The following is a 26,259-nucleotide window of genomic DNA, read 5'->3' on the forward strand; positions in this document are numbered from 1 at the left end:
CATGTCAGATATCTATGGAACGGTAAGCACTAGATCCGTCAACTTGAAGGACAGACTATAAGAACGGGACTCCGTCCAATAAATCAGTAAATAATAATCCATCTTATTGTCTCCAATTGTCTTTGTAAATATGTCTGCTCAAATCAAGGGCATTGAATCGCTTCAATGCGAATATGTCGTCCCTGACAACGATACACCACAACTTCCTCGTTGGTCCGACACACACATTCAACGCCCTGCTCTTATAGTTACCCCAAAGACCGAAGAAGATGTAAAAGATGCCATTCGTGTCGCGAATGAGAACAAGCTTATCATCGTTGCTGCTGGCGGAGGCCATGGAACGTTTGTCAGCGTGGACCCAGCATCCCTGTACCTCGACATGAAGCTCTTCAAGAAGATTGCACTGAACAAGGATGAAGGAACTGTGAAGGTTGGTGGTGGCGTCATCGTCGGAGAGGTACTGAAGACCTTGGCAGACGAGGGCTACTACACTCCCATTCCCAACTCTGATGCCGTTGGCTTTGTGGGAAGTATGCTTGGAGGTGGGAACAGTGCTCAGATTGGCCTTCATGGATGGATGGTCGACAACATGGTTTCGTTCCGACTTATCACTGCTTCAGGCGACATTGTAGAAGTCGATTCTTCGTCAAAGGACAAGGAACAATCTCTCTTCAACGTCCTCTGCGGCGCGGGTCATGGACTCGGTGTCGTCACGGAGCTGACTGTTTCCGCATTCCCACTTTCGAGTCTCAACATGGAGGACAACAAAATATGGACAAGGTCGCTCATCTTTCCTGCTCCAGCACTAGATATCGCTATCAATGCCTTTCTGGATCTGAGCCACCCTCCAGCCGAAGGATACATGAGCTTGGCGTTTGCACGAAGTCCTCCTGGTACTCCAGCAGCTGGATCTCCAATCATCATTCTGGGGTACCAGTATTTTGGTCCTGCTGAGCAGGCTGAGAAAGCAACGACCTTGCTTTTCCAGGACGACGTCGTCAGCAAAACCGTCGTGGCAAACACAGAGCTATTGCCATTTGAGAATGTCAATGCCAAGATGAACATCTACAACTCTCACCACGGCCACAAAACCATAGCATCCTGTCGGCTTCACAAAACCACAGCCGAAGCCATAAAAGCTGGCTTCGAGAAATGGCGCATCGCAACGGAGGACTATCCTGATGCTCAACAATCAAGTCTCATAATCTCAGCATACAACATCGACAAGACTTCAGCGATCAAGAATGAGAAGTTCGTAGAGGGCAGGGATAGAAACATCAATGCGTTTATGGTGATGGTGGCCAAAGAGGACAAGACAAGAGAAGCGTTTGGGCCAATTCTGGATGATGTAGTTGCGGGTTTTAGAAAGAGTGATGAGGGGATGGTGCCGAGAAGTTTTCCGAATAATTTGAGGCCTGGGAAGGACTTGAGTGAAATGTATGATACGGAGAGGTTGGAGGTTTTGAGGGATGTGAAGAAGACTTGGGATGCTGATGGCGTGTTTTGGTCGCCTTACTTTAAGGCTGTTTAATTGGCATATATCGAGTTTAGTCTTGTAGTTTAATGGCAATTCGTAATTAGAGGCTATTCATGCTTGTAATGCTGAAGCCTGATGAGTTCTTGGTGCTGCCCCAGTCGAATGATTGTGACTTTTGATTGGCCTCGTATTCCGTATTCTCGTATCGCGTATCCCGCGTGTAAGCCTTGACCCGCTATATAACATGAACCTGAGATCTCATAACCACAAGACTTCCCGACTCAATCCCTCATTATTTTATTGATCCAAAGCTTAAAATGTCAGTTCAAGCGGTTCGAAACCGTTCAACGTCGTCAACCCGGCGCCTACTCACTACATCCTCCCAAACCCACCAGACCTTTCACCTATCAGATGGTCGAACACTAGGCTTCGCCGAATTCGGAAAACAAGATGGAAAGCCCGTTTTTTACTTCCATGGATATCCTTCTTCGAGACTCGAAGCTCAGCCGATTCATGAAATTGCTCAACGCTGTGGTGTTCGTCTCATAGCTATAGACAGACCCGGCTTTGGACTGTCGACATTTAAACCTGGCTATCAAATCTTGGAGTGGCCAACTGATGTGATGGAGTTTGCTCAAACACATCAAATCTCCAAGTTCTCTGTCTTGGGTCTCTCGGGTGGCGGTCCTTTTGCTCTAGCTTGCGCTTATGCCTTGCCAAAGCGTGCAATTACAAGTGTTGGGCTCTTTGCCACTGCACCGCATTGGGCGGCTGGTACAAAGCACGTTGAATATTACCGTCGAGTCTTTAAAGTCTGGGCGGAATATTCCCCATCGACTCTCCGTGCAGCACTATACATGCTGTACCTATCACTGAGATGGATTGTTCTATCCGGTCCTGTTTCCAGAAGACTCAGCAAATGGCTCGAAGCTCAACACAAAAAGGAAGAAGCAGAGAGTGAGGCTCCAAAACCAAAGTCTCTGAGCTTAGAAGAGTTGGTAGAGATGGTTCTCGACGAGCCGTTCCGCCAAGGAGCTGACGGTGCCGTACACGAGATGAACCTCCTCACGTCTAAGAACTGGGGGTTTGATCTTGAGAAGGTCCAGTATGACAATATTCAAATATGGCATGGGAAGAAGGACGCGAATGCACCTATCCAGATGGTTCGGTATATGGCGGAGCGGATACGAGGATGTGAATTGCATGAGTTTGAGGATGAGACTCACTATACTATGTATAAGCACTTTGAACCAGCGTTGCGGAAATTGGTCGAATAAGGGTCTGCCTAGAGACCGGAGGTGTTGGTTTAGAAAGAAATAAGATTGGGAGTTGGGATTGAGGTGATAGAGTGGAATAACTAGATTTTGTACAATAGAATAGCTGAAGATTTCATCTCCGCATGGTTTCCATATCTCGTTCAGGCATCAGAGCAGAACCAACATTCCTAGATATTTGATGATACCCTTTCAAAGAGTTATGGGCCCTTGAAATATCAAACATTGCTTCCTTCTGGATCTTGCCCGTCTTCTGCCCGCATGTTTGGCACATCAAGTTTACGCCTGGCCGACCACTATCATTCATAGCTGTACTTCTCGTTGATCCTTGTGGACTTTGCAGTATGAATACTTCGTCCGCTCCAAGCATTCGCTCCTCAATCATGTTTGTGGTGTTGGTCGTCTTTGCGATAGCCTCTCCAGCCATGATCGCTAGAACTGGTAGGCCTCTCATAAGAGGCGGCAGACCACCTTGAATATTGGATAGTCTGGCTAGTTTGGAAACTTCTGTTCGAAGAGCTTGTGATGATTTGTTTGAAGACATTATGAGACTGATATGAGAGGTTATGAAAAAGGATATAGATTTAGCTTGATCCTGGTTAGAGAGCTGTGAAAATGGAAAGCAGAAGGAGGATAAAAGGTTTGATGTAGTCGAAGAGAATATTCTAGCTCAATCAAATAATTCTAGAGGATATCTAGCTGTACCCTTTGATGCTTGGGAGCCAAATCCATGTCCTGCCGTGGAGTAGTCCAGTCTTATACGGAATACGCAGCCAATAGCGGAGTCAGCATTACGCCAAGTTTTAGGCAAGCAACGACAGTCTTGGCTGTAAATACTGATAACTCTTCTCTTCTTGAATTTTGGTCTACCGCTGAAATATGTCTATTGGCTCGTCTTCAAATCAACCACCAGTTTCCCTCCACTAATCTCCCCCTTCCTCATTCTATCCAGCCCCCTGTTCACGTTATGCAGACCATCCTCAACGTCGATAATTCTCGGTGGCACAAGCGCACGGCTTGACAATAATCTCTCCAACCATCTCGATAGCACTTCACCAACCTCCGGTACTTCGTGATACAGCTTGAACGGAATAGTATGGAAGATGACGCCCGCTGACTGGCCCGTTTTGGGAAGTCCACTCATACCGACCAGATGAGCGGGGACTATAGGCTCAGCGGGCGGAGTGCTAGGTGGTGAAGTGACATTCGCCGCGCTTCGATGTAGTTCTTCAGGGCCAAGAGCGCGGAGTAAAACCTCGGCTGTATCTTTACCTCTTGTGTCGATACCAAAGCGAAGTTTTCCTTTCGTGTTGGCGCGAAGAACAGCAACCGCTCGCTCGGGATCATGGCTGTCAACCAGCAGATCCGGTCGAAGAACAGGATTCTCGGAAATTCGAACTCCATGCTTTGCGTTGTCAACAACCAAAGCAACCTTCAATCCAACCAGACGAGCCAGTTGAACGGCGAGAACAGCTGAGGTTGAAGACCCACCCCAGATAGCGATCCAATCCCCAGCTTTAGCACCCTCATTCGGCAAGATACTATTCAAGCACTCTCCCCTAATATCTTCAGGGAGCACCTCCTCTGGCACTTCCCTCACGAGGTTAAGGATATTGGGACCATCCTGAACAGACGTAAAATCAACGCCGAGACAAATGCCTAGCGACAGAGCTGCAGCAACATATGCGACTCCAAGTGTAGCGCCTTGCTTGATTGTGATTTCCTTTGGAATTCTCACCACGTTGAAGTCTGAGGCGACGACATATTGTTGGTATGTTGCTTTGCGGAGATCCCGGTAGTCTGTTGATATGACGATTACTTTGTCGCCGGATCTGATTCTTGAAGGGGTTTGGGGGGCGAGGACGACGGTGCCTGATGCTTCGCGGCCGGAGATGTATGGTAACTCGGGGATCGCAAAGCCGTAGTCACTGTGAATTCTGTCAGTAGCTGTACTTATATCATTCACGTGGATCGAACTAACGGTGACTTCCAGTCGATGGGATTCAGTCCAATAGTATCAGTGCGAACTAGTAGCTCATGGTCGTGTTTTGTGCTGGGGACGGGGTGACCGTCGGTGATTTGGTATGGTTGCCGCAAACCATGTAATAACAAAACTGTCTGAGAAGCTGGAATAGGGTGTTGAGTCTCAGAGTCGCTTGCTTGATCTTGTGATGTTAAATCCGTAGGTGGTGTATATCGAGGCTGAGAGTCTGATGGTGTCTGAGACACGGGATGTTCTTGCGATGAATCTGTGACAAATGAGAGTGGTATCCGCGCTCCGAAAGCCGGTTCGGCCGAAAGGGAGAGGTATGCGCTCATAGTGCTGATATTTATCCGTATATCTGAATGTAATATCAGACTGATTTGGCGGCCCAAGTCCAACAAGCCAACACGCCTTTATTAAGATAACAGTACTTCTTCGCAAAGAAAATTATAAATCCAAAGTTTACGAGGGGTAACGACCTTTTCAATAATCTACCATCCATTCGACAAAAAAGGCAATCCGATCCTTTTCAACGGATGCAAGTAACCTAACAGACTCCCGAAGAGCATAGCGCATGGCGTCATGTACTTTTCGTCGAATCACGCTTTGATATGTTATCCCATGCCCGCAATTCTTCCAATGACGTGACGAGATTTTTCTCAAAGAAACATCTTGGGAGAGACCGGTGTCGGGGTGAGATCCCCACACGGGGCGATGGTGTTATTTGGACTATCAATCACTCAACTCCAGGGATGTTACGTGCGGAATTAGCACGACAGTGAATGATATGGGAGATTTGATGATTAAAGAGGACCCGAGATGGTGATTCGAGGTAACGAAGGATTACTGATTAGATTGTTCTGGGCGTGATCGGGTGTATCCCGGTTCCGTGTATGACAGACGGGAGACGATGCAAGATGGCCAAGCCCCAGACACATTCATCAGAAGGTTATAATACTTATTATCCATTTCAAAAAATCACAGTGTAGCGGTCCAAATTCTTAGAGTGGTAACTGTTTGCTTCCTTTCCCGTGTTCTTTAGGCACTGTCTTCTAGCGATCATCAAACCATGCATCCATGACCGAAACTCAACATTGCCGAGATACCGGCAAGAATCCGTGTTTAGCACTCAAAGTCTGCGGGGAATACTCCATACAGATCGCCTCGTGGGTTACGCTCGGTTATAAAAAGGTTCCAGGTAACTGGCTTGTCGATGGTGCAACCCCTATCAGAATCACGCAATCCAAGGTTCGCCTATCTCGCAACTTCTGATTTTGGATACCCCGCGATGGCAGACGATAACAGCAATGAATGTTAAAGTGCTAATATAAATAAAACTGCTGTTTGAATTATTCTTTGGCTATATAATCTGTGGCGTTTGGATTTTGACTTCTGGAGAGGCCGAAGAAGTCGTCGAGATACATCACTATCGCGATAACGGAAGGCATAATTTGAGACAAGACCTCTATAATGAATTAAATACCGAGAGGAATGGTCGCTATATAAAGGAACAATGCCAAATTGCAACTTTATAGGAGGACATATGAAGATAGCCCAAACTACTGATACAGCATGGGAACTCTAGTGAGGAAGGTTGACCAGAGTTGATATGAAATATATATGGCCAAGTAGATATAAGAATCAGAGAACATTACAAGAAGATGCGATACTATTTTAAGTAACTCAAGCTAGATTTCACGAGTATGAAAACTCCTGACTCTATGTATGCCTACCTACATAATCTAAAAGAACAATAACACTCACTCCTCAGCTCTTATTCGAAGGTACTGTCACGGTGCTAGAGGACTGATTCAAAAGCACATAAAGAATTATTCAAGAGATTTATTTACCAGAACATTTAATATTTATTAAACTATACGAGCAGTCAATTACTTGAGAACGCCACCTGCTAGAACACCCTCTGTACTCAGACAGTGATACACTTTTCATCCACCAAATGCGATCTGGGATAATTTCTTGCACACTATTGTGTTCTATACCGCCGAAACTAATGTCCGGAATATCAAAGAGCCCTTAGAGTTTTGAAGAACATTAATTAGTGGATTCAGTTGAGGATATAATAATTCAGATCAGAATTCTATGAAGTAGATGTAAATCATTTTAATATCGAACTTGTAAGTATCAGTATGATAGTGAAGAGAGAGGCTTCAGTCGAACAAAAAGTGAATATGAAATAATTGGTATTGTAACTATCTATCAATATTTTATATATCTCTACTGAACAAAAGGCTTGACAAGTTCCTTGACCTGCTCGTCGGTAACACCCTTGACTCCAAGCAACTCATTATCAAGCTTGGGGAACTTGGGAACACTAGAGGGGTCAAAGATAGCCCTGTAAAGGTAGGCAGCAAGAGTAGGCCAGTCAAAGATACCCTTTGCGATATTGGCATCAGAAGCAGCAGTCGCGTCGTCGATCTTAGCCTCCTTGACAGTCCACTGCTTGTTGGGGTTGAGCTCCTTGGCAATATCGAGGAGCTTCTTCTGAGAGACGACGGTATCCTGGATATAAACAACGCGATCCTTTGTCTCCGCAGGATGTGTCAGAACACCAACAACAGCTTGACCAACACTAGCAAGAGTAGTTGTGCTGAACTCAGTGTTACCTCCATCCCAGAGTGTAGCCTCGGCCTTCTTGAAATCAAGGAACAAGCCATGGTTCAAGCCCCAGTCGAGGAAAGCAGAGTTGTAAACAAAAGTATAGCTAATCTTGCCCTCATTCGCAAGAGCAGTAAGCTTATCCTCGATATCAACCTTTGTCTTGAAGACAGGAAGCTTGCGAACGCTGGGGATGGCAAGGTTTGAGCCAAACTCAGAAGGGAGGAAGCGCTTGACACCAGCGGCTACTGCGGCGTCGATGAGGAGTGATTGGCTGGGAATGGCGAGACTGCCGAGGGTTGAGACGACGGCATCTTGGCCTTGGAGAGCGGAGGTGAGAGAATCGATGGACTCGTAGTCGACTTGGATTACTTTGATGCCGGAGGGGAATTTGGAGGTTGATCCGGCGCGGGTTAGGACTGTGAGGTTGAATTTGTTGGAGTCGATGAGAGCCTTGAAGACTGCGGAGCCAAGATCACCGGCGGCACCAGCGACAGCGATGTTTTTGTAGGCAGACATTGTTATGTGAGTGTAATATGTAATTGGTTGATTGAAGTTATTGAAGTAGTGAAGGTGATTATTGTTTGAGTGGATGATTGATGGATGGAATGGATGGCAATTGAAGGAGAATGGATCTATCTATATATGTTCCTGAAATCAACAATTGTCGACATGTTTGGCGTCATTTACACAGTTGCAATGCTTAATCATACCATTAGTCGTACTATAGACGCCATCGAAGCTCCGCTTAGTTAACATAGAAGATTCGGAAGATTGGCGATCATAAGGCTGTCAACCCAAAAAAGTTACATCCCACCCCATTACATGAGCAAAGGATCCCCCCGGAATATGTCTACGGCACTTTGATCTTGGCCCCCAACTTACAGTGCTCTTCTTCTTCATTCTCGACCGCCACAGATGGCTGTGCTTGTGGCTTTCAGCTGGATGGGATAATTTAATTGGAGGTGGGATAGACTGAAGTGGGATGAGATGAGCCGAGTGGGATAATGGATCTATCCGCGGGTCCCATTAAAACCTTAATTGTGCATGTAACACTCTGACTGGTCAAATCTGATCGGTTTACCCCGATTTTCTATCCCATCCGCGGAGGCCGAGCTGAGATATCCCACTTCACCATCGGCAATCCCACTCACGATTACCAAGTCAGCCTTCAAGGGATGGCCCCCAATGCAAGGCATACGTAACAGTGCATCGGCTTCAGTTTTTTTCCAGTCAAACTATTCGATAAATAATACACCGAGTTTTTGCTTGCAATCCCACTCGGTTCGATACCCTCATATCAAATCAAAGCAATCATAATCCACCATGGAGATATCCCACAGTGATCGTGATCGTGATAGAAGGTATGTAACGGCCAGCCACAGGTGGGATCACCGAGTGGATTTTCTCTGTTGTACCATGACTAACAGTAGTGAAATGATGTATCAGATCCTCCGCTGATAGTGCTGAACCAACGCCCAGTCGACATACATGCCACTGTGGGAAGAGCTTTATCAGAAAGGAACACCTGAGACGCCATCAAGCGACCCATGGAGAGCGCAATTTCGTTTGCCCGATTTGTCAACGATCCTTCACACGCAAGTTAGTACATGTCTCGTATTCTTCCCCCGTATTCTCTCAGTTACAGTGTTAATTTGCTTTTATAGTGACTTGTTGCGGCGTCACCTGACACGGCATGACATGCCTACGGCTCCTGATCCAAGAAGAGGAAGAGCTTGCGATGCGTGTCATGCGAACAAGACAAAGTGTGACGGCGGTACAAGGTGTACTCTATGTGTCAAGAGGGGAATTAACTGCACTTATAAACATGCGTCCAAGAGTAGCAGCGGGAGTAAGAGTCCAAGCGAGGATACTGCAGATCCTAGAGCGGTAGCCAATGGTTTTACTTCACCGTCCCTCATACAGAATCTCACACCAGGAACACCGCAAATCTCACCGAATGACGAAATCAAAGCGGGTTTCAAACGAATCGCTAATCATGTTCGAACTGGAGAGATTCCGATTGGTGAGGATACACCACTACCTGCACTTGACAAAAACTGGATCGAAGGAAATTCAAAAGAGTACTTTGGGAGGTTTCATGATACATGGCCTATTCTCCATGGACCTTCTTATGTCACTATGGATACTTCTCTACTAGTATCTGTGTCAATAGCTATGATAAGCTGCTGGCTAAGAAATCCCGATGAGTTTGAGGATGTAGTTCTACAACTGCACGAGTCGTTGATGAGCGCGTTCTCTGATTGGATCGTAAGTCATTTAGCCTGAAAGATGTTCCCAGATTAACAAGGCTTTAGGCGAACCCCAGATCTCGACACGAATATGATGAACCATGGCCTTTTGAAACATATCAAGCCATCCTCATGAACATCATTTTTGCTTTTTATCATGGTGTAGGTAACCTTCACACCGTCACTGTGTACCTGCTGACCTCAATTTTAGAACGAGAAATTAGTCTCTAAAGCATCTTTATTACGAGGCACCTTCGTTGTAGCTCTTAGAGAAGCAGAGTTTTTCAACAGCGACAACGCAGCCGAGCAGCAACGCGTTCACTATCCGGGAACCTTTGTCCCATGGCTCATGACTATGCGAGATCGATGGAAGCGGTAAGTTTCTTGTCTCCTCCTCCATTGATGCGATACTGATATATGTAGACTCATTGTTTCTCTCTTCAAAATCGACACCTACCTCTCAATAGCCCGCTTTCAAGCCCCAACATTATTCCGAGAAGAAATCGATCTCACAATGCCAGCAACTTACTCCCTATGGAACGCCTACGGCCTAAACATCTTTTTTAAACGCATCACCCTTGAACCAACAGACCGCTCAAATTTCAAACTCTCAGAAGTCATCGCCAACCCTAACACCCCAGCAAAACCTCTTCTCCTCTTCGAAGATATTCACCTCGCCCTGTGTGGCTTACTACCTGCAATTTGGAATCAAACTCAAATTGTTCGTCGGAGTACAGAAGCGGGCCGATCAACGCAGAATTGCACTTCGTCGCTCGCGTGGCAGCTCGAGGCGTGGAAAGCTGATATTGAAAGACTAAAACACCAGTGTTTCCACGCTGCTGAAGTTGGAGAGTTTCCTTTTACTGCTTACATCGGTGATTATGATGAGGACCCAGTGAGGGCCAAAGCTTTGGCGATATCAAATATCAAGTGCTTGATTTCAGAGTGTTTGATGACGTATCATCTACAAGGTCTTCAGCTTTACGCTGATCCCCGGATGATCAACTCAGTAGCCATGGCCTCCACCGTATCTCCGGACCATGAAGCTGGTGTTCGTCCGAGATTGCAGAAACTCCACACCCAGCTCAACATCTGGGCCAAAACATCCGAAAGCCGAAGAGCTCTCCTCCACGCCCTGGCAGTTCTTCGTCAATGTGAATCAGATCTCCAAGCAAACGAGCCCCAAACCCAAAGCATCGATCCAACGTCCTATCTCGCCATTTCGATGAGCGCATTGGTAGTATGGGCATGGCTCATGTTCTCCGAAGCAGCATGTTCCTGCGTCCCAACGATAAACCATATCAATATCGGTGATGATCCGTTGGATTTACAGAACACTGCAAGATTGGAGACGTGGATTCAGGCAGAGGGTACTGCGGGGATGAATAACATTCCGCTGTGTAGATGTGTTTCAGAGGGCTGGATGGCGAGGTTTAACGCGCTTTTGCCGTTGGGGAGACGGAGATGGGAGATGAGTGATGAAGTTGCGCCGATTTTGAATTCTCTTAGCGCTGGACGCTAGAGATTATTGATACCCTTGCATTTTGGAAGTAGAATTCAATAGATTTATCTTGACTTTGGAGCTTGCTCTAGGTTGTGCTGCTGGTGAAAGGGTGAGCTTGTGTATGGTCTTGATTAATGTGTACAGGTGAGACATGCAATGCACCAGATTTGAGAATCGGCGAAAGAAAGAAAAGGTACCAGCCGGAGAGGAAGGTGAATTTACATGGGAAATAATCCTACAGACATTGGCATTTGTCAGCTCGTCTTGGTATTGACCCGAAGGGCGTTGCTATGACGTTGAGAAAACAGACTGCCAAGTAGCGTATCGTTAGCCGCGATGATATATAAGACCCTACAATACAACACTATACGCACCGTAATTGAAGTATAGTCTATCTACTCACAAAGTCAATATGGGATCTACCACAGAATATATCAACATGCCCGCCTTAACACTCTATCGAGCAAATGGATCCTGCTCTCTTATTCCTCACGCGATTCTTCGTCACTACAAGATCCCTTTTACCGCAGTTCGACTAAAGTTCGGACCCGACGGGCTCGAGGCAGCTGACGGAAGCTTCAGTAACGCTCATTATCGATCTGTTCACCCAAGAGGATACGTACCTGCTCTGACTGTCGATAACGAAGTCATTACTGAGATGCCCGCTATTCTGAGTTACATGAACTCGCTTCTCCCCAAAGAAAACCTCTTCGGCATTGGACCCATTCAACAAGCTAAGGTTTTGGAGTGGCTTGTCTTCCTATCTGGCACACTGCACGGCCTTGGATATGGAGGTTGGCTGGCTCCTGGGCGGTTCAGTGACGATGTTACTGCCCATGATAAGATTCGTGCCAAGGGAAGGGAGGTTATTCATGAATGCTTCAGGAGGATAGACGATAGGGTAAAAGATCATGAGTTTATTGTTGGAAGTGCGTTGACTGTCGTGGACTTCAACGTTTACATCTTTGCTCGATGGGCGCATGAGGTGGAGATTGATCTGGAGAAAGAGTACAGTCATTATTATGGGCATGTCATAAAAGTTCAGAAGATAGAGGGCGTTAGGGAAGCCGTTGAAGATGAGGGACTTGAGTTTTCATTTCCTTAGACTTCACCCGTCACTGCTGAGGAAATTCACGCCTATATAGCCACTTGGCTTAAGCCCATGGCATAGCGGGCTTTCAATTGAATACATATCGCATCTCAAAATAGAAGAAAGTTCGTAACGAATGTATATATATGCAGGCTATTGTCTATATGAAGTGAACTCCAACACCAAAAACTCACCCCGTGTCCACCTCAGAGTCCTTTCGCATGCCGTCTCCTATGCTTCTTCAAAAACGCCAAAGCTGAAGACTTGTTAACATACAGATTCATCCTCGCCAAGCCACCACAGTACGCAAGATTGTTTCCAGGACAGCCAATGTTGCAGTCCGTCATAGAGACATTCTTACCCTGACCAAAAGTAGGTAGAAGACCCTGCCAATTGATGTTGTTGCCGCACCAACATTCGCGACCGTTCTCGACACCTGCGTATTTGTACATCCAACACTTCTCGAGACACGTATCAATTGTCATGGAGTTGCCGTCGCTCATGACAAGTTGAGGAAGTAAACGACCGAGGAAAGGCTCCGAAACACATGAGTAGCTCGTGAAGTTCTTGTTCCCCTGGTCCACAGATGGTGTAGTTGTAGTCTTAGCACCAGCTTTGTAAAGCTGTAAGCGAAGCGTGCCACCACAATAGTCTGTCTTGTCTCCTGCGCAGGTAGCAGAGCAGTCCTTTTGATTGAGAGCCTGAATACTTCCGAAATTGAGCTGATTGCCACAGTAACACTCTCTACTGTTCTCGGTACCGAAGTAAGTGAAGCCGCTGCAGAAGTTGGCGCAGTTTTCGAGGGTCATGTCATCGCTGGCGGTGGCCTTGGAGTTGAGGGCGCGGATGAGGAAGCCTTCTGTCCAGCAGCCTTGGAAAGCCCACGTTCCCACTGTGTCGGAGATTGAAGGGCCTGTAGCTGTTGGCTTGATTGTTGTTGAGGTGGTGCTCGTAATACTTGTAGTGGTTGAGGAGGCCCTTGAGGTTGTGGAACTGCTGGTGGTTGAAGTGCTAGAGCTAGTCGTAGTCGTGGAACTGGCCCGTGATGTCGTGCTAGAGGTGGACCATGTAGTTAAGATGGACGAGCTTGTAGTCGAAGACGTCGTTGATGAAGATGCAACGGAAGTTGAACGAGATGTCGCGACAGCAGACGCGACGCTGGATATGGATGAAACACCAGCTGGACCTCCCGCAACCAGAGAGCTCAGTGACGAGACAATCGAGACACCCGACGATGTCGTAGCCGATGAGGGGCGACTGACGATGGAAGACGTTGTCACTGATGATAGCACACTAAGAGAAGGGGCGCTTGGGGCGCTTAAAACGCTTGAAGGCAACGTGCTTGACGACGCCACGCTCGCAGACACTAAACTCGAGATTGATGAAGTCGTACTGGTTGTTGTGGTGGAGGCACGCGAGCTAGTTGAAGAGAGTGTAGCGAAGGTTGTCCATGTTGTCGAAGAAGTACTTGAGCTTGTGCCAGAAGATGTCGTCGACGAAGTAGAGGCAGATGAGGTCGATGTGGTTGGGGCAGTGTTTGTAGTCGAGGCTGTAGACCGAGAAGCAGAGCTGGTGGTACTGGTACTGGCAGTCGAAGAAGCACTCGTTGCTGCGCCGCTCGTGGAAGAGCTGAGAGCCGAGCTGCTTGAGCCTCCAGAGCTTGAGAGACTTGTGGCGCTGCTTGTTGACGCCAAGCTTCCGGAAGAGGAAGCTGGTAAAGAGCTGGAGGTAGAAGAAGAAGCGCTGTTGAGGCCGCCGGCGATATTGCCAAATACGCTCAGTGAAGTGCTGAAAGAGCTCGTGGAGCTTGTCGATATACTGCTTGAAACGGGAGCTGAGGTCGAACTGCTGGCTGAGCTTGTGCTACTAGAAGCGCTGTTCGAGGTCGAGCTGGATACTCCACTAGAAGAAGAGCTTCCACTCGCTGAGGCCAAAGACGACGAGAGGGAGGCGCTTGAGGAACTAGACGCAGCTCTAATGCTGGTAGATGCAACTGAACCAGAGCCTGACACGGAGAGAGCAGCACTTGAAGAGGCAGCTACTGAGGAGCCCACGCTACTAGCTGACGACAAAGCCCCCATTGATGTGGGTAATGAACTACTGTAGACCGCGTTGAGTTCATAGACGTTAAGACGGCTAGGACCACCACAGTATTCGCTCGAGTTGCCTAGTCACGTCAGTATTTCCTCAAATATATCCAAGTATGACTACTCACCGTTGCAAGTCATGCCGCAATCAGTGATCGGAGCAGGCACTGATCCGTCCGAGAAACTATTTCCGCAGTAACACTAACCTCGTCAGTACATATTCCAACCTCAAGATCAAGGAACTCACCTCTCCACCATATTCCACACCAGCATAAACGAAGTTCTCATTACTACAAGCCTGAACACAGTTCGCAACAGTAGGGGGATTATTCCCCCTACCATTAGGAAGTGCTCGAGCATTGGTAGCCTCAGTATAACACCCAATGCTGGTGTAACCACCGACACCAGGGTTGACAGACGGTCCTTGGGGCGTTGCAGCGCTGGCACTACTACTCGTAGTAACACTCGCATACGTCCCATCCCACTGAAGTGTATCAGCGAAGAGACTGATATAAGCTCCACTGCCATCAACACCATTCCCACCGCAAATCTGGTTCAGACTTCCCGCACAGTCGAAGTTACAATTCTTATCGTCGACCTTTTGAGTCGGGATCTTGTTGCCTGCCCAGCATTCACTTCGGTATTGCGTACCGCAGAATGTTAGACCTTCAGACCCACAAGTGTTGATGCACATCTCATTGGTGTTGGAGCTATTGGCGTAGAGTTGGTAGGAGAGCTGACGGCCGGGATTGTTCTCCTTGAAGCAGCCGACGTATTGATACCGTCCTTGGCCGTTGGGGAGAAGAGGAGCTGCTTGTTCGGAGACGGCGTTGCAGAAGAATTGCACTGCGCGCTTTTCGAAAGACCAGGTTGGATCGTTGGTGTTGATAGTCCACTGGGCGGTGCCGTTGTAAGATGGGAGGTTCCATTGGCTTTTGGGGACGGTGCAGGTTAACGTTGCTGTTTGGCTTTGACCTGGAGCGATGAGTGTTCCTTCAGCGAGATCAATCTGGTTTGCTGATTTGATGATGCCTGGAACGCCGAAGGGTGGTTTTGAGACTGTGAGACCGAGCTTGACACCACCGGGAGCAGCAGTGTTTGAGACACGGAATTTGAGAGAACGAGATGTATTTTCTGTGACGTTTCCGAATGTGAAGGGATTGCTGGGATCGTACTTGACCCAGCCGCTTCCATCTGGTGTTTGGAACTCGAGAAGAGCGGTTGGAGGATCGCCAGCGGCAGCAGACAAAGACACCGTAGCATTGCCTCCGGTGGTGACGAACTTGACCCAAGCCGTGTAGTTCCCAGTAACAGACGTATCTGGCTTGACAGAGATGGCAGTGTCGTTTCCTCCAGGGACTATACTTGGGATACCAGTCAGTGTGAACTTACCGACGGTGAGACTACCTGTGCCCGACCAGGTGGTGAATGGACCGGATGAAGAGGTGTTAGAAAACAGAACTGAAGAAACCTGGAGATCGCTCGATCCATCGTTGCCGATAAGAACGCTCTGAGCTTCAGCTTGCGTACCGGTGACGAGACCTGTGAACACCACAGACTTGGGGCTAACATCCAACAACGAATTCGAACTCTTGCCGATGCCCGTAAGCCTGACCTTGACAGACTTGCTATACGACGCATCCGACACGCCCGAAGTCTGAATATTGATGGTAGTACCCAACCTTCCAACACTCTTGGGGGCGAACTGCGCTGCGAATTGGAATTTATCCCCCGCAGACATAGACAACGGCAGACTCGGCGTCTGACTGATGTTATAGTTCGTCCCATCCGCAAGCGCAACACCCGTAACACTCAGATCAAACACCGCCGTACAATTAACAAGCTGCACGCCACTTCCCTGAAAGTCCACTGTCCCGAAATCAATTGAACTCGTACAATTAAGCGGAAACTTATTCGTCGACCCAAGACCATAAAAGTATCCCACCGTCGTGCCAATATACGCCATACCATCACCGAACACAGGTCTACTAAACTTGGTAATCCCCACAATGGTGAAGTTTCGAATGACGTTGAGGTAGCCGTTCTGAGGAACGGCGTCGTAGATCTTGAAGTTAGTGTTTTGGACGTCGGATACCCAGAGGAGACCTGTGCCTTCTTGGTTGTTGAGGGATGTTGTTGTGCCGTGGCTTACGCCGAGGATGTAAGCGTTGTTGGTGGGTGAGTCGGCGACTTTTGTGAAGTAGGGTGTGTTGTTGAGACAGGAGAATTTGAAGACGTGCGTTGGGTATTGGATCACTGGAGATGTTAGTAAGATGAGTACAAGGGGCGTTGGAGTGCGTACCATTGATGTAAATGTAGCCTCCTTCGAGAGGATAAACACCAGCGCCCGCATACACAGAATTCTCATTCTGAAACGTCTGGATGACTCTATCCTTCGAGTTAGGACCATTGCGATAACCACCAAGATCATCAAGATTAAGCCAATAAGTCTTTCCAGACTTGCCAGTGACAATACCCATCCTCTTAATATCACCGCACGAGAATTGACTCGGCAGAATCTCAAGAGGACTCGTTCCCAGGTCCTTATCCGCACCATCAAGTTCCTGCTTCTCAAACGGCATGAAGAAGTCCACAATTGAGAGAGTACCATCACTGTTGATTGACATATGAACAGCGGCTTGTTCCATCGCAGTCGGAGGCGTGAAGCCATTAACAGGAATGGTGGAGAGTTGAGAAGCGTATCCGTTTCCAGTGGCGAAGAACATAGACCCTGCGTCGTCAGAGGCAAGACCACCGCCAGATTGCCAGATTCCAGCACCGGAGATGTTACTGCTTACTCCGAGGCCTTCAGAAGCCCAGTGCTCGACGATTTGTCCGGTGGTCTTGTCCCAGCCCATGATCCAGCCGGTAAAGTTATACTGTACACAATGCGATGCGAAGCCGGCGTAGACATATTGTCCTGTGTGGAGTAGTCCAGGTCGTTGGTGGTGAATACCGCCTGTGAACATCCTCTCAGGATTATTCCTTGCAATCGTGCCCTCCAGATCAACAGGAAAGTTCTGTCGCTCCGAAAGATCATTCACGTTGATAGCATGGATCTTATACCTCCCTGCCGGTCTTCCCTGCGGAACCTGGCCCGCATTCTGGTTAACATACGTCTTTGACGTGATGTACCACGTATCGGTATCGGGATCAATAACACCAGTCGCTGTGACGCCAACAGTAGGGTTGACATCAACGCAACCGTCCAGATCAGCAGTAAGGAACGGAATGCCGATATTTCTCGATGCAAGAATAACACCAGTCTTTGCATCAAGTTTGTAAATATTATTCTGAGTCGTCGCAAGATAAACGTATTGCGTTGTTCCACCTGAAGGAGTGTAGACTAGTGGTTGGGAGAAGATCTGTTCTGCGGCGCCGACGTATTTTCCTGGGAGTGCTGTTTTGAAGACGATGTCAAATTGAGGGCTTCCTACGATTGCGGGATCCATGTTATGGTTACTGAGATGTTAGTTAGTGTGAGTGAGAGTAAAGGATGGGGAGCGCACGTCTGGTAGCCTGTTCGGGAGTTGTCGCCTCCCCAGGTGATGGTATCTGTAGATGCGAGACCGCATGTTAGGCCAACCAGGGCCGATAGAATGAGAGTGAGTAGCAGCTTCATGTTGAAAGAGTGGTGAAGCGCAAAGAATGAGTGAATGAATGAATGACGAGATCAACATCGCTCCCCTAGGGATGCTGCGCGACTGCGCGACTCATTCTATATACCCTCTCCACCACCAACGATCGAGCCCTCAAGCCCAAGGCCATCCCGGAGTCCAGATCTCTATCAAACTTCAATTCAATCGTCTTGGCTCGTACGCCCCGACTTTTCGGATCACTTCACGGTTTGGACATGCCGATGCGCCGTTAACCTTTCGGCAAGACGTCCAGACAGAAGTCGGGACGCCGCGCCACGAGTAGAATACATTCCAGACATGATGCAAACTCTTATAATAATTATTCTGTGGCTTCAAGTTGTTGTGTTAGTAGTGAAGCCACAGGGGAACGAGGCTGTTGGTGATGCCATTTCTGGTGTCTCTAGGCTATTTGCGGTGGAAGTAGTGGCGACAATGGCTTTGTTCCTGATCGCCGTGTGGGGAATGGTGCTTTTCCAGATCCGATTGTACCAGACCCTGAGATAGATCGACCTGGAAGAAGTGTCGAGATTTGAGTTGTCTGGAATGTTGGAGGTTTTAGCGTTTTGCTAAGTGTTTGTGCCTGGTAAGAACAGACCGATTGTCCTCCAGTGGGCCGCACTAGGTACATCAATCAGGACGTCACTAGAGGCCGGGATTTGCATGATTGGTGTTGAAAGGAATTCGCATCACGCCCACGACGTGCAGCCTTCACTGCAATTTTAACCCTCCTAGGGCTCAGTTAGACTAACCACACGAAATGTGCCGATTTGCATGCTGGATGTGCTTTGCTGCAAATGTCAACCTGCCGTTATGAATAGATTGCTGGTATTTCTTCTGCGAAATGGAGAGATGCCATTTCCAAGTGTCGCTTGTAGAGTTTTTCTTTTTAATACTATTGAGTCGTCAAACGCCGTTTAGGACCAGTTCAGGCTCTGTTTTATCAGGGGCCTTGCGAAGGTAAAGATCGTCCGTATTTCAACACTTCTTCAACTCTGTTGCTTTTTATGAGAAGAATACAGCTTAACAATGAGGATTGGTGAATAATTCGGAAAGACAAGAGTTTCCGACGTATTAGTTCTTGAAGCAGACATTTTTAATGATCATATATAGATTGGTAATTTCACGATAGCCTCACTTTTCTTTTTCACTGCAATTTTAACACATCCCGACGACTTGCGCTCCTAATCAGTTGTGATAAGCGAGGATTTGATCATTTGGCCGAGAGCTGAAGCTTCCACATCGCCCACCTTACCCCAAGTCCCTATAGTCCTGACTGCCAAATTCACAAACATAAACGTTTCACTGCGTTTTTTAACTTGTCGCGAGATTATTTCATAGGTAGTAGCTGTAATTATTTTGACTGTTTTCCGTCTGACTGATCTAGCTCTACTTGAAGTCATGTTCATCAGGAAACTTTATCGTGTTGCAGCACCAGAGATACTTCATATCCATCGACTGATCCAAGTTTTAGGTAACTTATAATAGTAAGGTAGAATCCGAAAGACTTATCCCTGGGCCTGTGTAAAACGTCTCAGTCGGCGCCCTCGCCAGCTGACATTTTCCCTGTTGGCAAGTTCATAAATATATAAAGGCGAACTTGTTTGTATGTCTATTGAAAGCTGGGCTGTTATTTGGGTGATATTCTCGTACTCATTTACACCAGATTCTCTTGTTCTTTTCCATTTGCGTACTCTCACTGGACCTGATCAATGCTTTCTACTTAACATTGAGTGGCTGGCGGATAATCAATCTATGGTTATCTTGTTCAGTGTTGTTGATATGGATTTTAGATTGAGCACACTGAAATCGTTGGTTGTGGTGTTTCTTAAATGCTTTTTTAGTTTCACTGCAATTTTAACACATCTCGACATCCCGCGCCCCATGTCAACAATAGAGTGGCAGTGACCCAAAAGATCCCATGTGATCCACACCGATGCCAAGGCGATGTCAGCATTGGAATTTACAAATATACCAATATTAAGTTTCTATCTTCTTGCTCGAAGAATGATACCCGACGAGTTCTTGGCATAACCTTTCACTGCAAATTTGCCCTACACGGGAATTATATTTAAAGCGATCTTTTATTATCGGACACTTCAGCCTGGACAAGTTCCTGAGATGCCAATTAGTATAGAGAGGTGGCGGAGTACTCGTCCTTACCCTTCCACTGATCAACAGGAGCTAGCCTTGAAATAAAACTTGTGCCTACATAGGTGGGCTTCTTCATTAGCCTTTAACTACCGGGACCGTTTGTGTCAGACCGTTTGTTCAGCTTACGCACATTGACCGTCTTTGAGGCCCCCCACAATCCCTGCCACCTTTCACTGCAAATTTAACAAACTACGTAGGGTTTCAGAAGGCAGTGCTTAACTGACCTGATCTCGTGAGTTTTCTTATGGAAGCCTTAGCCTGATGTCCAAGGGTCCTTGTTAGGCAGTCTACTAGCCTAGCCTCTGAAGGCCGACTGCACGTCGATTTGAACTCTACATAAGCGTTATCAGACACATAGAATCTGGGCTAGAAATGGGTAGCTCTGGCGATAACGGCCCCGTCGCCATACTACCACTTGAAAGAGCGCAGGTGCAAGAACTCATACGTCGATGCGCTGCCTGTACACATTTGTTTTCCCAACAAGGGCTGCAAGATCTGAACTCTTCTCCTGGGTTTGCCCATAAAACCCGCCAGAGTCTCATAAGCTCAGCCAGAGCTGGCTGTGATCTGTGCAATCTAATTTATGAACTTGCCCTAAATGAATTTAGACAATACTGGGAGAAAGGGAAATGCCTACGTTTCTGGAACTCAACACCTAATACGGGAGGCAAAGACTCCGATATTAACGCCTTGACTGGTCGTGTGGATGGCGCAATGGGAAGTATCACACTCTATCCATTTGTCAAAGAAAGTTCGGGATCTGGCTTCCTCTTTATACTTTCTTTTCTAATCTGCTTTACTAGGCGATCCCCTCTCCAGCTTGATATCACGACGACCACTATGCAGGGACGTTTCAAGCCCAGAAGTCTATTCATCCGCCACAAAACTGATAGAGGCTTGCCTGGGACCAGGTACACCAAGTCGGGGTCATCGAAAGTGCCGATACTCAAGAGATATCTTCCTTCCTACACGCGTCATAAAACTGAGCGGCCAGACTGCACAGCTACAGATCAACCAAACAGAGACTCGGGGATCATATCTTGCTTTAAGCTACTGCTGGGGAAAGCCGAACCCGAAAATGGAAAGCCGGCTTTCGGAGCTTCGCCTGAACAACGAGCAAGATCTACTGAAAGAGGTCAAACTTGCAGAGTTGGAACAGTCTGTCCAAGATGCAATTCGCGTGACTAGAGAACTAGGATTTATTTATCTCTGGGTGGATAGACTGTGCATCATCCAAAACTGTCCCGAAGACAAAAGGAGAGAAATTTCCAAAATGGCGACAACGTACAAGAATGCTTCGATCACGTTGGCTGCTGGGACTGCGACAAGAGCATGTGAAGGATTCTTAGCAAGCCTGCCGGATAAGAGTCCTACGTATCTGCCAGAGCATAAGTTTGAAATACCGATGAATGAAGGTCGTATTGGGACTGTTTATTTGTCGGGAAGCCCATATCAGCCTGATCATCCTCTCGACAAAAGGGGCTGGACTCTTCAGGAGTATATGCTGTCGTCCCGAATGCTCATTTTCTCAGACTATCAACTTCTTTGGCAGTGCCAAGAGACCGAGCTGCAGAGTGTTACTGGAAATAATGCGGGTTTAGAATATCAGCAGCATCTTGAGTCATTACCGTGGGCCTCCTTCGACGATGAGGGTGAGCCGTCCTATGGAACACATGATTCGGAGAAACTCTACCTTTGGAAGACTATCATTATTCAGTACACGCGAAGAGAACTGAAGGATCCTGAAGATAGACTGCCAGCGGTCACGGGTATCACAACTGAATTACAAAAGGTTTGGCGAGACTCGCATATCTACAGCCACTGGCAGCGATGGTTCATCCAACTTCTAGCGTGGTACAAGTCAGATAACGATAGAGTAGGAGAAAGACACCTCAAAAGAGCTCCCAGCTGGTCCTGGGTTTCAGTCGATGGCGGAATTCGGTACGAAGATCCGATAGAGGTGGAAGACGCCAAGGTCGAGATCTTGACAGCAGCCAAGGTCAGGTTGTCTTGCAGAATACTTCAATTCAGCGATATGGACCTTACTAAGCGGTGGACGCTGTCTACGATGCTGGATCTTGTGGAGTCAGCTTCAGATCTAGAATTCGCCGGGGGGGAATGCGAGTATCTTCTCCTGGGTAAATCCAGCAGCTATCATGAAGAAACCGGAGTGGCTTTAATGATACTCAAAACGTCTAGTGGAAGTTACAGGAGAGTCGGTTTAGCCCTGTTCGAAGATATGACAGTTTGGACTAGCGTCAAGTTTCAGAGTGTTGATTTGGAGCCGAAGGAAAAGTAGGTCAGCCATTCGAGTATGTCATACCTACCTGGTGCTTCCAAGCCCAATTACGCTCCAGGGGTGGCAAGAAAACTTCGGACCATTTACCTAAGTGACGAAAGTATTTAGGTAAACTTAGTATATCTTAGGTAGGTCTTTAGACCAGTTAATTTTGGCACCTTATCTTCACGCCAGAAGTTTTATTACTTCCCCAAGGCGCTGTAGCAATTGCTCAGCAATTGTGGTATAAATGTCTAAGTGGTGAGCTAGATGTATTATATGCAGTCGAGACCTGTGCATGAGAACTTATATCACCACGCAGAACTCAGAACTTAGTCCCTCCGCCTCTATGTCAATATCCTCTCCTTGCGTGTATCTTCTCATGCCTTCGGCAATCATTCACCCTAGCAAAAGCCTTTCCGCAAGTCGCACAGGCGAAAGGCCTGTCCCCAAAGTGACTCCGTTCATGGCTTTTGAGATTGATGTTTCTCGTGAAGGTCTTGTTGCAGATCTTGCAAACGAATCCCCCAGAGGCCTGCCGGCGGCTTAAAGTCTCAAATATGGGGGGTCCTTCGCTTAGTTCTGGATGGTAAATATTGATATGTCGATCCCTATCCTTGTTACTCATGAAGCCAAGAGGAGCCGCGTTGCAGGACATAGGGCAATGAAAAGGTCTCTCGTGTCGCCTCCCGTGATCATCTCGGGCGCTCTTCTTGTCATAGCCGACGTAGAAAAACCGACACAGTGTACGATTGCACTTGAAGAGATTCGAACCATAATAGTCCTCGATGGTATCCTCGTCACCGGATCTTTGGCTTGAGGGGAACCGTTCCAGTTCTGTCCTATTATCCTTGAGTCCGTTCTCGATTTGCTTAACTCCAACGGTGTTTTTTGTTGTGTAATCACCTCGCTGGTGAGTGTATATGTGGTTCCACAGCCAATGAAGGTCTTCGTAGAGTTCCAAGTCCATGAACGTCTCTATGTGGGTTTCAACCAACTCAAAATGCTTAGTGGTGGTCAAATCTACACGATGAGTATTAACGAAATGTTTCAAAGCGTAAGCAAAGTCCGCTGCAACGTCTGAAGAGTTCTCGGCTGCAAAGATTTCACTACATTCTCTGATCAAAGTGTCGACATGATAAAGCCACTGAGAGCACGCATAGTCCTGGAAAGAGAACCAACCCAGTTTGGCATCTTGGCTTCTTTGGTGCGATAGGTAGTTGTCGTCCCAGGTGAAGCATGGGAGGGTCAAGTATCTGAGACATATAGTAGTTAACTGGCACTGGACCTGCTTCTCACTGATATGTTTGTTCTCTATGATGTATCTAAAAGTGCCAGGTAACGTAAGCCACTTGCAATTACCACTTTTTGTTGTGATTAAAACCGACCTGCGCGCAGTCGAGTGGATGAGTCGAATATGGCCTCCGTCAAGGACATGCACGATGGAGCCAAGATATTTCTCCATATCTTGTCGTAGCATGTCATTCTCAAAGTCTATTTTGAGTTGAATAGGGTCAAAGCATAAGATTGCTTGCATCTCATGCCATCTGAGTGGTCTTTTGGCACAAATGAGCCACCCAAATAGTAGTTTCGATCTCTCCCACCTCACAGAACCTCCTGGCTGTGCCACAAGACTCTTCTTGACAGAGTCGAGCAATCTTTCGTACCTGGAACAGTAAGTTAAAGTTAAGTGCTAACATCAGAGTACCTACATGTCTCCAAGCTTCGTTGGTAGTATCCCTTGTCTAAGTAGGGTTAGCAAGTCACCTTTGGTATCTTGCTGGAGTAGAAATTCAATTGCCAGGTGTGCGTAGAGGAAGGAGTCTACAAAGTCATATCAGCCTTGAATTTATACTACTGCACTGTTGATCAGTATGAACCTTGGCTTTGATGGCAAATGATCCTTTCGACGTCTGCTTTGTCAGCTTCAGATAGGCTGAAACCAATGCCGTGACTTGATTTTGAAAAGTCTGGAAGTTTCTTCTGCACAAAAGCTCTTATATCGTCATGGTTGTCCTCGGGCCTGAGTGCTATGCTGATGCAATCGTCTCCAGGTATATGCTTTTTGGTGTCAGATGTTTCTCGACCGATGAAAAGGACTCTCAGATGCCCCAGTCTGATTTGCGTATCGTATGTCGACACCAGATCCTTGAAGAACTGTGCAGTCTGTTGGATCTCGGCTCCTTCACATTCGTCCAATCCGTCTATCAAAATATAGTGTCTTACAGAGAACTCGACAAAAGTCTTGATGAGCTTTTGAGCCAGCTTTGCATCTATGAGGTTGGAGCCTCCACTTGTGACCTTTTCCTGGTAGCAAAAGGGGATTATATAATCTTCGGCCTCTACCATCTGTAGGAGTATACCTTTAAGGATATCAAGATGGTTTCTGTGTTCAATGTCGTCTTCTTGGCAGTAAAAATAACATGTCTTACTGGCCTCTGGGAATGAGGGCATTGTATTCTGGAGTTTAGATGATTTCAGTTCATCAACTATCAGGGATGCAAGCACCGTTTTGCCTAGATTCATCAGTATCTTCTGAAAGGTCTATAGGGAATAGTTACCATATCCGACGTTCCCATGCAGCCATATGGCTGAGTGAGGGGGTCTTCCTCGCCCATCCACTCCGAAATATCGCTGTAGTTTCGGAAAAGCCAACGACCACTCTTAGGACAGATCACCATATCACGGAACTCATCTTGCAACCTTGGCATCTTCGGAGAAGAAGCGATCCATTCAGTCACTTCGTACTTTCTTCCAAGCCTCCGAGCCTTTTCATCGGCCTCGAAGTTCTTCCAGTCTGACTTGAGGCCATATGAGTACTGCTGGAAGGCCGCATGAAGGGCATCATAGTCTGTGGAATTAGATCATTCTGTTGAATCACTGTGACTTGGAAACTCACCTTGTGTAGAAGGACTGTGTTCTTTGATGAACTTAGCGTGTGAACCTAGAAAATCGGATAGTCTTGAAAATAAGTGACTTGCGTCATCCCAGATAGGCCTCTGAAGACGCTGCCATACTTGGATAAGTCAGCCGAGCGAGATTCGTCTCTGCAAAGGATATCTTACGCTTCGTTGTAAGTGAGAAAAGCCTATATGCTATGGAATGGAATCGCTGTATATCATGATAGATATTGACTATGCACTCTATGGCAAACGGAAACCTTTGGAAGAATTCCTCAAATCGAGTCAAGGGCAGGAGCTGGGCTCCAAGAAGTCCGTAAACATCGAGCACTCCGTCAAAAGCCCTATCAGTAGTGTTCGTACTCTGTAAGCCTTTAGCTGAGTCCCGTGCATGAACCAGAGGCCAATGATTACCCTGAGTAAGAACCTCACGGAGCCCCAAACGATTGACATTACACCTGTCGTGCCAGGAAACTGAAGGCGCAAGAGGACTTTCTCGAGTTCTTCCATACCGCCAAGAAACATCCGCAGTCGATTCATATCCATCATGTTGTTGGTTTTGTCTCGCAACAATTGAATATCATGGATCTCCTTTCGCATATCTTCAATAGTCGTATTTTCGAATTCTTCTTCATGGTGGGTTCTCAGGGATCTCCTGAATTCGTCAGCCAGTTCATAAAGCCGGTTCATCGTGAAGAGCAATTGAATGGCACTGGATAGATCCCTCTAAGATCGAGGCTCAATAAACCACTGTGTTAATGAGAAGGGCAGGGCAGCTGTCAGTGACTCGAGGAGGGATTTGCAGCACCAGGACCAGCTGGCGGTGTGAAGAAAGAGGCAACCTAACTGCAGAAGTCCAATAATGCCTCAAAATTCGCCTTGCTGAAAGCCTTTAATGGCGGTGTTGCATTTTCAGGTCTTACCATCCAATCACTGGGTAACACAAGCGCAGAGCGAACCATATGTGATGACATTGGTCTGCCTTGTTGGCCAAGCGAGCTGCAGTTG

General features: G+C 47.1%; 12 protein-coding genes across 12 annotated transcripts; 5 read left to right on the plus strand and 7 right to left on the minus strand.

The window, feature by feature from the left end:
- Nucleotides 1–130: 130 nt before the first annotated feature.
- FOIG_09339 (uncharacterized protein) lies at nt 131–1,531 on the plus strand (the record flags this gene model as incomplete). The annotated part of the gene is made up of 1 exon (XM_031209585.1): nt 131–1,531. One exon carries the CDS (start codon nt 131–133, stop codon nt 1,529–1,531), a length of 1,401 nt encoding a protein of 466 aa, XP_031060672.1.
- A 257-nt stretch (nt 1,532–1,788) lies between these two features.
- On the plus strand, nt 1,789–2,951 carry FOIG_09340 (uncharacterized protein). The gene has a single exon (XM_031209586.1). It carries the CDS (start codon nt 1,795–1,797, stop codon nt 2,752–2,754), a length of 960 nt encoding a protein of 319 aa, XP_031060673.1. The 5' UTR covers nt 1,789–1,794; the 3' UTR covers nt 2,755–2,951.
- Nucleotides 2,736–3,457, minus strand: FOIG_09341 (uncharacterized protein). Its single transcript, XM_031209587.1, has one exon. The coding sequence runs from the start codon at nt 3,293–3,295 to the stop codon at nt 2,867–2,869; it is 429 nt and encodes a 142-aa protein (XP_031060674.1). The 5' UTR covers nt 3,296–3,457; the 3' UTR covers nt 2,736–2,866.
- Nucleotides 3,458–3,554: 97 nt separating this feature from the next.
- Nucleotides 3,555–5,206, minus strand: FOIG_09342 (uncharacterized protein). Its single transcript, XM_031209588.1, has 2 exons — nt 4,733–5,206; nt 3,555–4,679 (listed from the first exon to the last, which is right to left on the minus strand). The coding sequence occupies exons 1-2, from the start codon at nt 5,068–5,070 to the stop codon at nt 3,635–3,637; spliced, it is 1,383 nt and encodes a 460-aa protein (XP_031060675.1). The 5' UTR covers nt 5,071–5,206; the 3' UTR covers nt 3,555–3,634.
- A 1,713-nt stretch (nt 5,207–6,919) lies between these two features.
- On the minus strand, nt 6,920–8,217 carry FOIG_09343 (uncharacterized protein). The gene has a single exon (XM_031209589.1). It carries the CDS (start codon nt 7,868–7,870, stop codon nt 6,971–6,973), a length of 900 nt encoding a protein of 299 aa, XP_031060676.1. The 5' UTR covers nt 7,871–8,217; the 3' UTR covers nt 6,920–6,970.
- A 355-nt stretch (nt 8,218–8,572) lies between these two features.
- On the plus strand, nt 8,573–11,186 carry FOIG_09344 (uncharacterized protein). Its single transcript, XM_031209590.1, has 6 exons — nt 8,573–8,715; nt 8,801–8,953; nt 9,019–9,622; nt 9,670–9,765; nt 9,815–9,978; nt 10,027–11,186. The coding sequence occupies exons 1-6, from the start codon at nt 8,678–8,680 to the stop codon at nt 11,123–11,125; spliced, it is 2,154 nt and encodes a 717-aa protein (XP_031060677.1). The 5' UTR covers nt 8,573–8,677; the 3' UTR covers nt 11,126–11,186.
- A 310-nt stretch (nt 11,187–11,496) lies between these two features.
- FOIG_09345 (uncharacterized protein) lies at nt 11,497–12,212 on the plus strand (the record flags this gene model as incomplete). Its single annotated transcript, XM_031209591.1, has 1 exon — nt 11,497–12,212. Exon 1 carries the CDS (start codon nt 11,520–11,522, stop codon nt 12,210–12,212), a length of 693 nt encoding a protein of 230 aa, XP_031060678.1. The 5' UTR covers nt 11,497–11,519.
- Nucleotides 12,213–12,403: 191 nt separating this feature from the next.
- Nucleotides 12,404–13,006, minus strand: FOIG_09346 (uncharacterized protein; the record flags this gene model as incomplete). The annotated part of the gene is made up of 1 exon (XM_031209592.1): nt 12,404–13,006. One exon carries the CDS (start codon nt 13,004–13,006, stop codon nt 12,404–12,406), a length of 603 nt encoding a protein of 200 aa, XP_031060679.1.
- Nucleotides 13,007–13,440: 434 nt separating this feature from the next.
- Nucleotides 13,441–18,220, minus strand: FOIG_09347 (uncharacterized protein). Its single transcript, XM_031209593.1, has 7 exons — nt 17,794–18,220; nt 16,587–17,746; nt 14,770–16,540; nt 14,532–14,724; nt 14,413–14,485; nt 14,096–14,364; nt 13,441–14,060 (listed from the first exon to the last, which is right to left on the minus strand). Exons 1-7 carry the CDS (start codon nt 17,904–17,906, stop codon nt 13,617–13,619), a joined length of 4,023 nt encoding a protein of 1,340 aa, XP_031060680.1. The 5' UTR covers nt 17,907–18,220; the 3' UTR covers nt 13,441–13,616.
- Nucleotides 18,221–21,151: 2,931 nt separating this feature from the next.
- On the plus strand, nt 21,152–22,372 carry FOIG_09348 (uncharacterized protein; the record flags this gene model as incomplete). The annotated part of the gene is made up of 1 exon (XM_031209594.1): nt 21,152–22,372. One exon carries the CDS (start codon nt 21,152–21,154, stop codon nt 22,370–22,372), a length of 1,221 nt encoding a protein of 406 aa, XP_031060681.1.
- Nucleotides 22,373–22,703: 331 nt separating this feature from the next.
- FOIG_09349 (uncharacterized protein) lies at nt 22,704–24,805 on the minus strand (the record flags this gene model as incomplete). Its single annotated transcript, XM_031209595.1, has 4 exons — nt 22,704–23,676; nt 23,740–24,018; nt 24,064–24,175; nt 24,232–24,805. The coding sequence occupies 4 exons, from the start codon at nt 24,803–24,805 to the stop codon at nt 22,704–22,706; spliced, it is 1,938 nt and encodes a 645-aa protein (XP_031060682.1).
- Nucleotides 24,806–24,843: 38 nt separating this feature from the next.
- On the minus strand, nt 24,844–25,941 carry FOIG_09350 (uncharacterized protein; the record flags this gene model as incomplete). Its single annotated transcript, XM_031209596.1, has 5 exons — nt 24,844–24,867; nt 24,913–25,202; nt 25,251–25,367; nt 25,417–25,615; nt 25,666–25,941. 5 exons carry the CDS (start codon nt 25,939–25,941, stop codon nt 24,844–24,846), a joined length of 906 nt encoding a protein of 301 aa, XP_031060683.1.
- Nucleotides 25,942–26,259: the final 318 nt, after the last annotated feature.

The sequence above is a fragment of the Fusarium odoratissimum genome (genome assembly GCF_000260195.1).
Source record: "Fusarium odoratissimum NRRL 54006 unplaced genomic scaffold supercont1.15, whole genome shotgun sequence".
Classification (NCBI taxonomy): Eukaryota; Fungi; Ascomycota; class Sordariomycetes; order Hypocreales; family Nectriaceae; genus Fusarium; species Fusarium odoratissimum.

Excerpts from the sequence above, each read along its gene's own strand:
- FOIG_09343 (XM_031209589.1), bottom strand. The coding sequence starts at position 7,870 with ATGTCTGCCTACAAAAACATCGCTGTCGCTGGTGCCGCCGGTGATCTT.
- FOIG_09340 (XM_031209586.1), top strand. The coding sequence starts at position 1,795 with ATGTCAGTTCAAGCGGTTCGAAACCGTTCAACGTCGTCAACCCGGCGC.
- FOIG_09344 (XM_031209590.1), top strand. The coding sequence starts at position 8,678 with ATGGAGATATCCCACAGTGATCGTGATCGTGATAGAAG. Across the intron at positions 8,716-8,800 it reads GATCGTGATCGTGATAGAAG|ATCCTCCGCTGATAGTGCTG; the intron begins GTATGTAACGGC and ends ATGATGTATCAG. Across the intron at positions 8,954-9,018 it reads CAACGATCCTTCACACGCAA|TGACTTGTTGCGGCGTCACC; the intron begins GTTAGTACATGT and ends TTGCTTTTATAG.
- FOIG_09341 (XM_031209587.1), bottom strand. The coding sequence starts at position 3,295 with ATGTCTTCAAACAAATCATCACAAGCTCTTCGAACAGAAGTTTCCAAA.
- FOIG_09347 (XM_031209593.1), bottom strand. The coding sequence starts at position 17,906 with ATGAAGCTGCTACTCACTCTCATTCTATCGGCCCTGGTTGGCCTAACA. Across the intron at positions 14,486-14,531 it reads GTGTGGAATATGGTGGAGAG|TGTTACTGCGGAAATAGTTT; the intron begins GTGAGTTCCTTG and ends TGACGAGGTTAG. Across the intron at positions 14,061-14,095 it reads GAAGCTCTTCTTCTAGTGGA|CACAAGCTCAGCCAGCAGTT; the intron begins GTATCCAGCTCG and ends CGCTTCTAGTAG.
- FOIG_09342 (XM_031209588.1), bottom strand. The coding sequence starts at position 5,070 with ATGAGCGCATACCTCTCCCTTTCGGCCGAACCGGCTTTCGGAGCGCGG. Across the intron at positions 4,680-4,732 it reads CCCATCGACTGGAAGTCACC|TGACTACGGCTTTGCGATCC; the intron begins GTTAGTTCGATC and ends CAGAATTCACAG.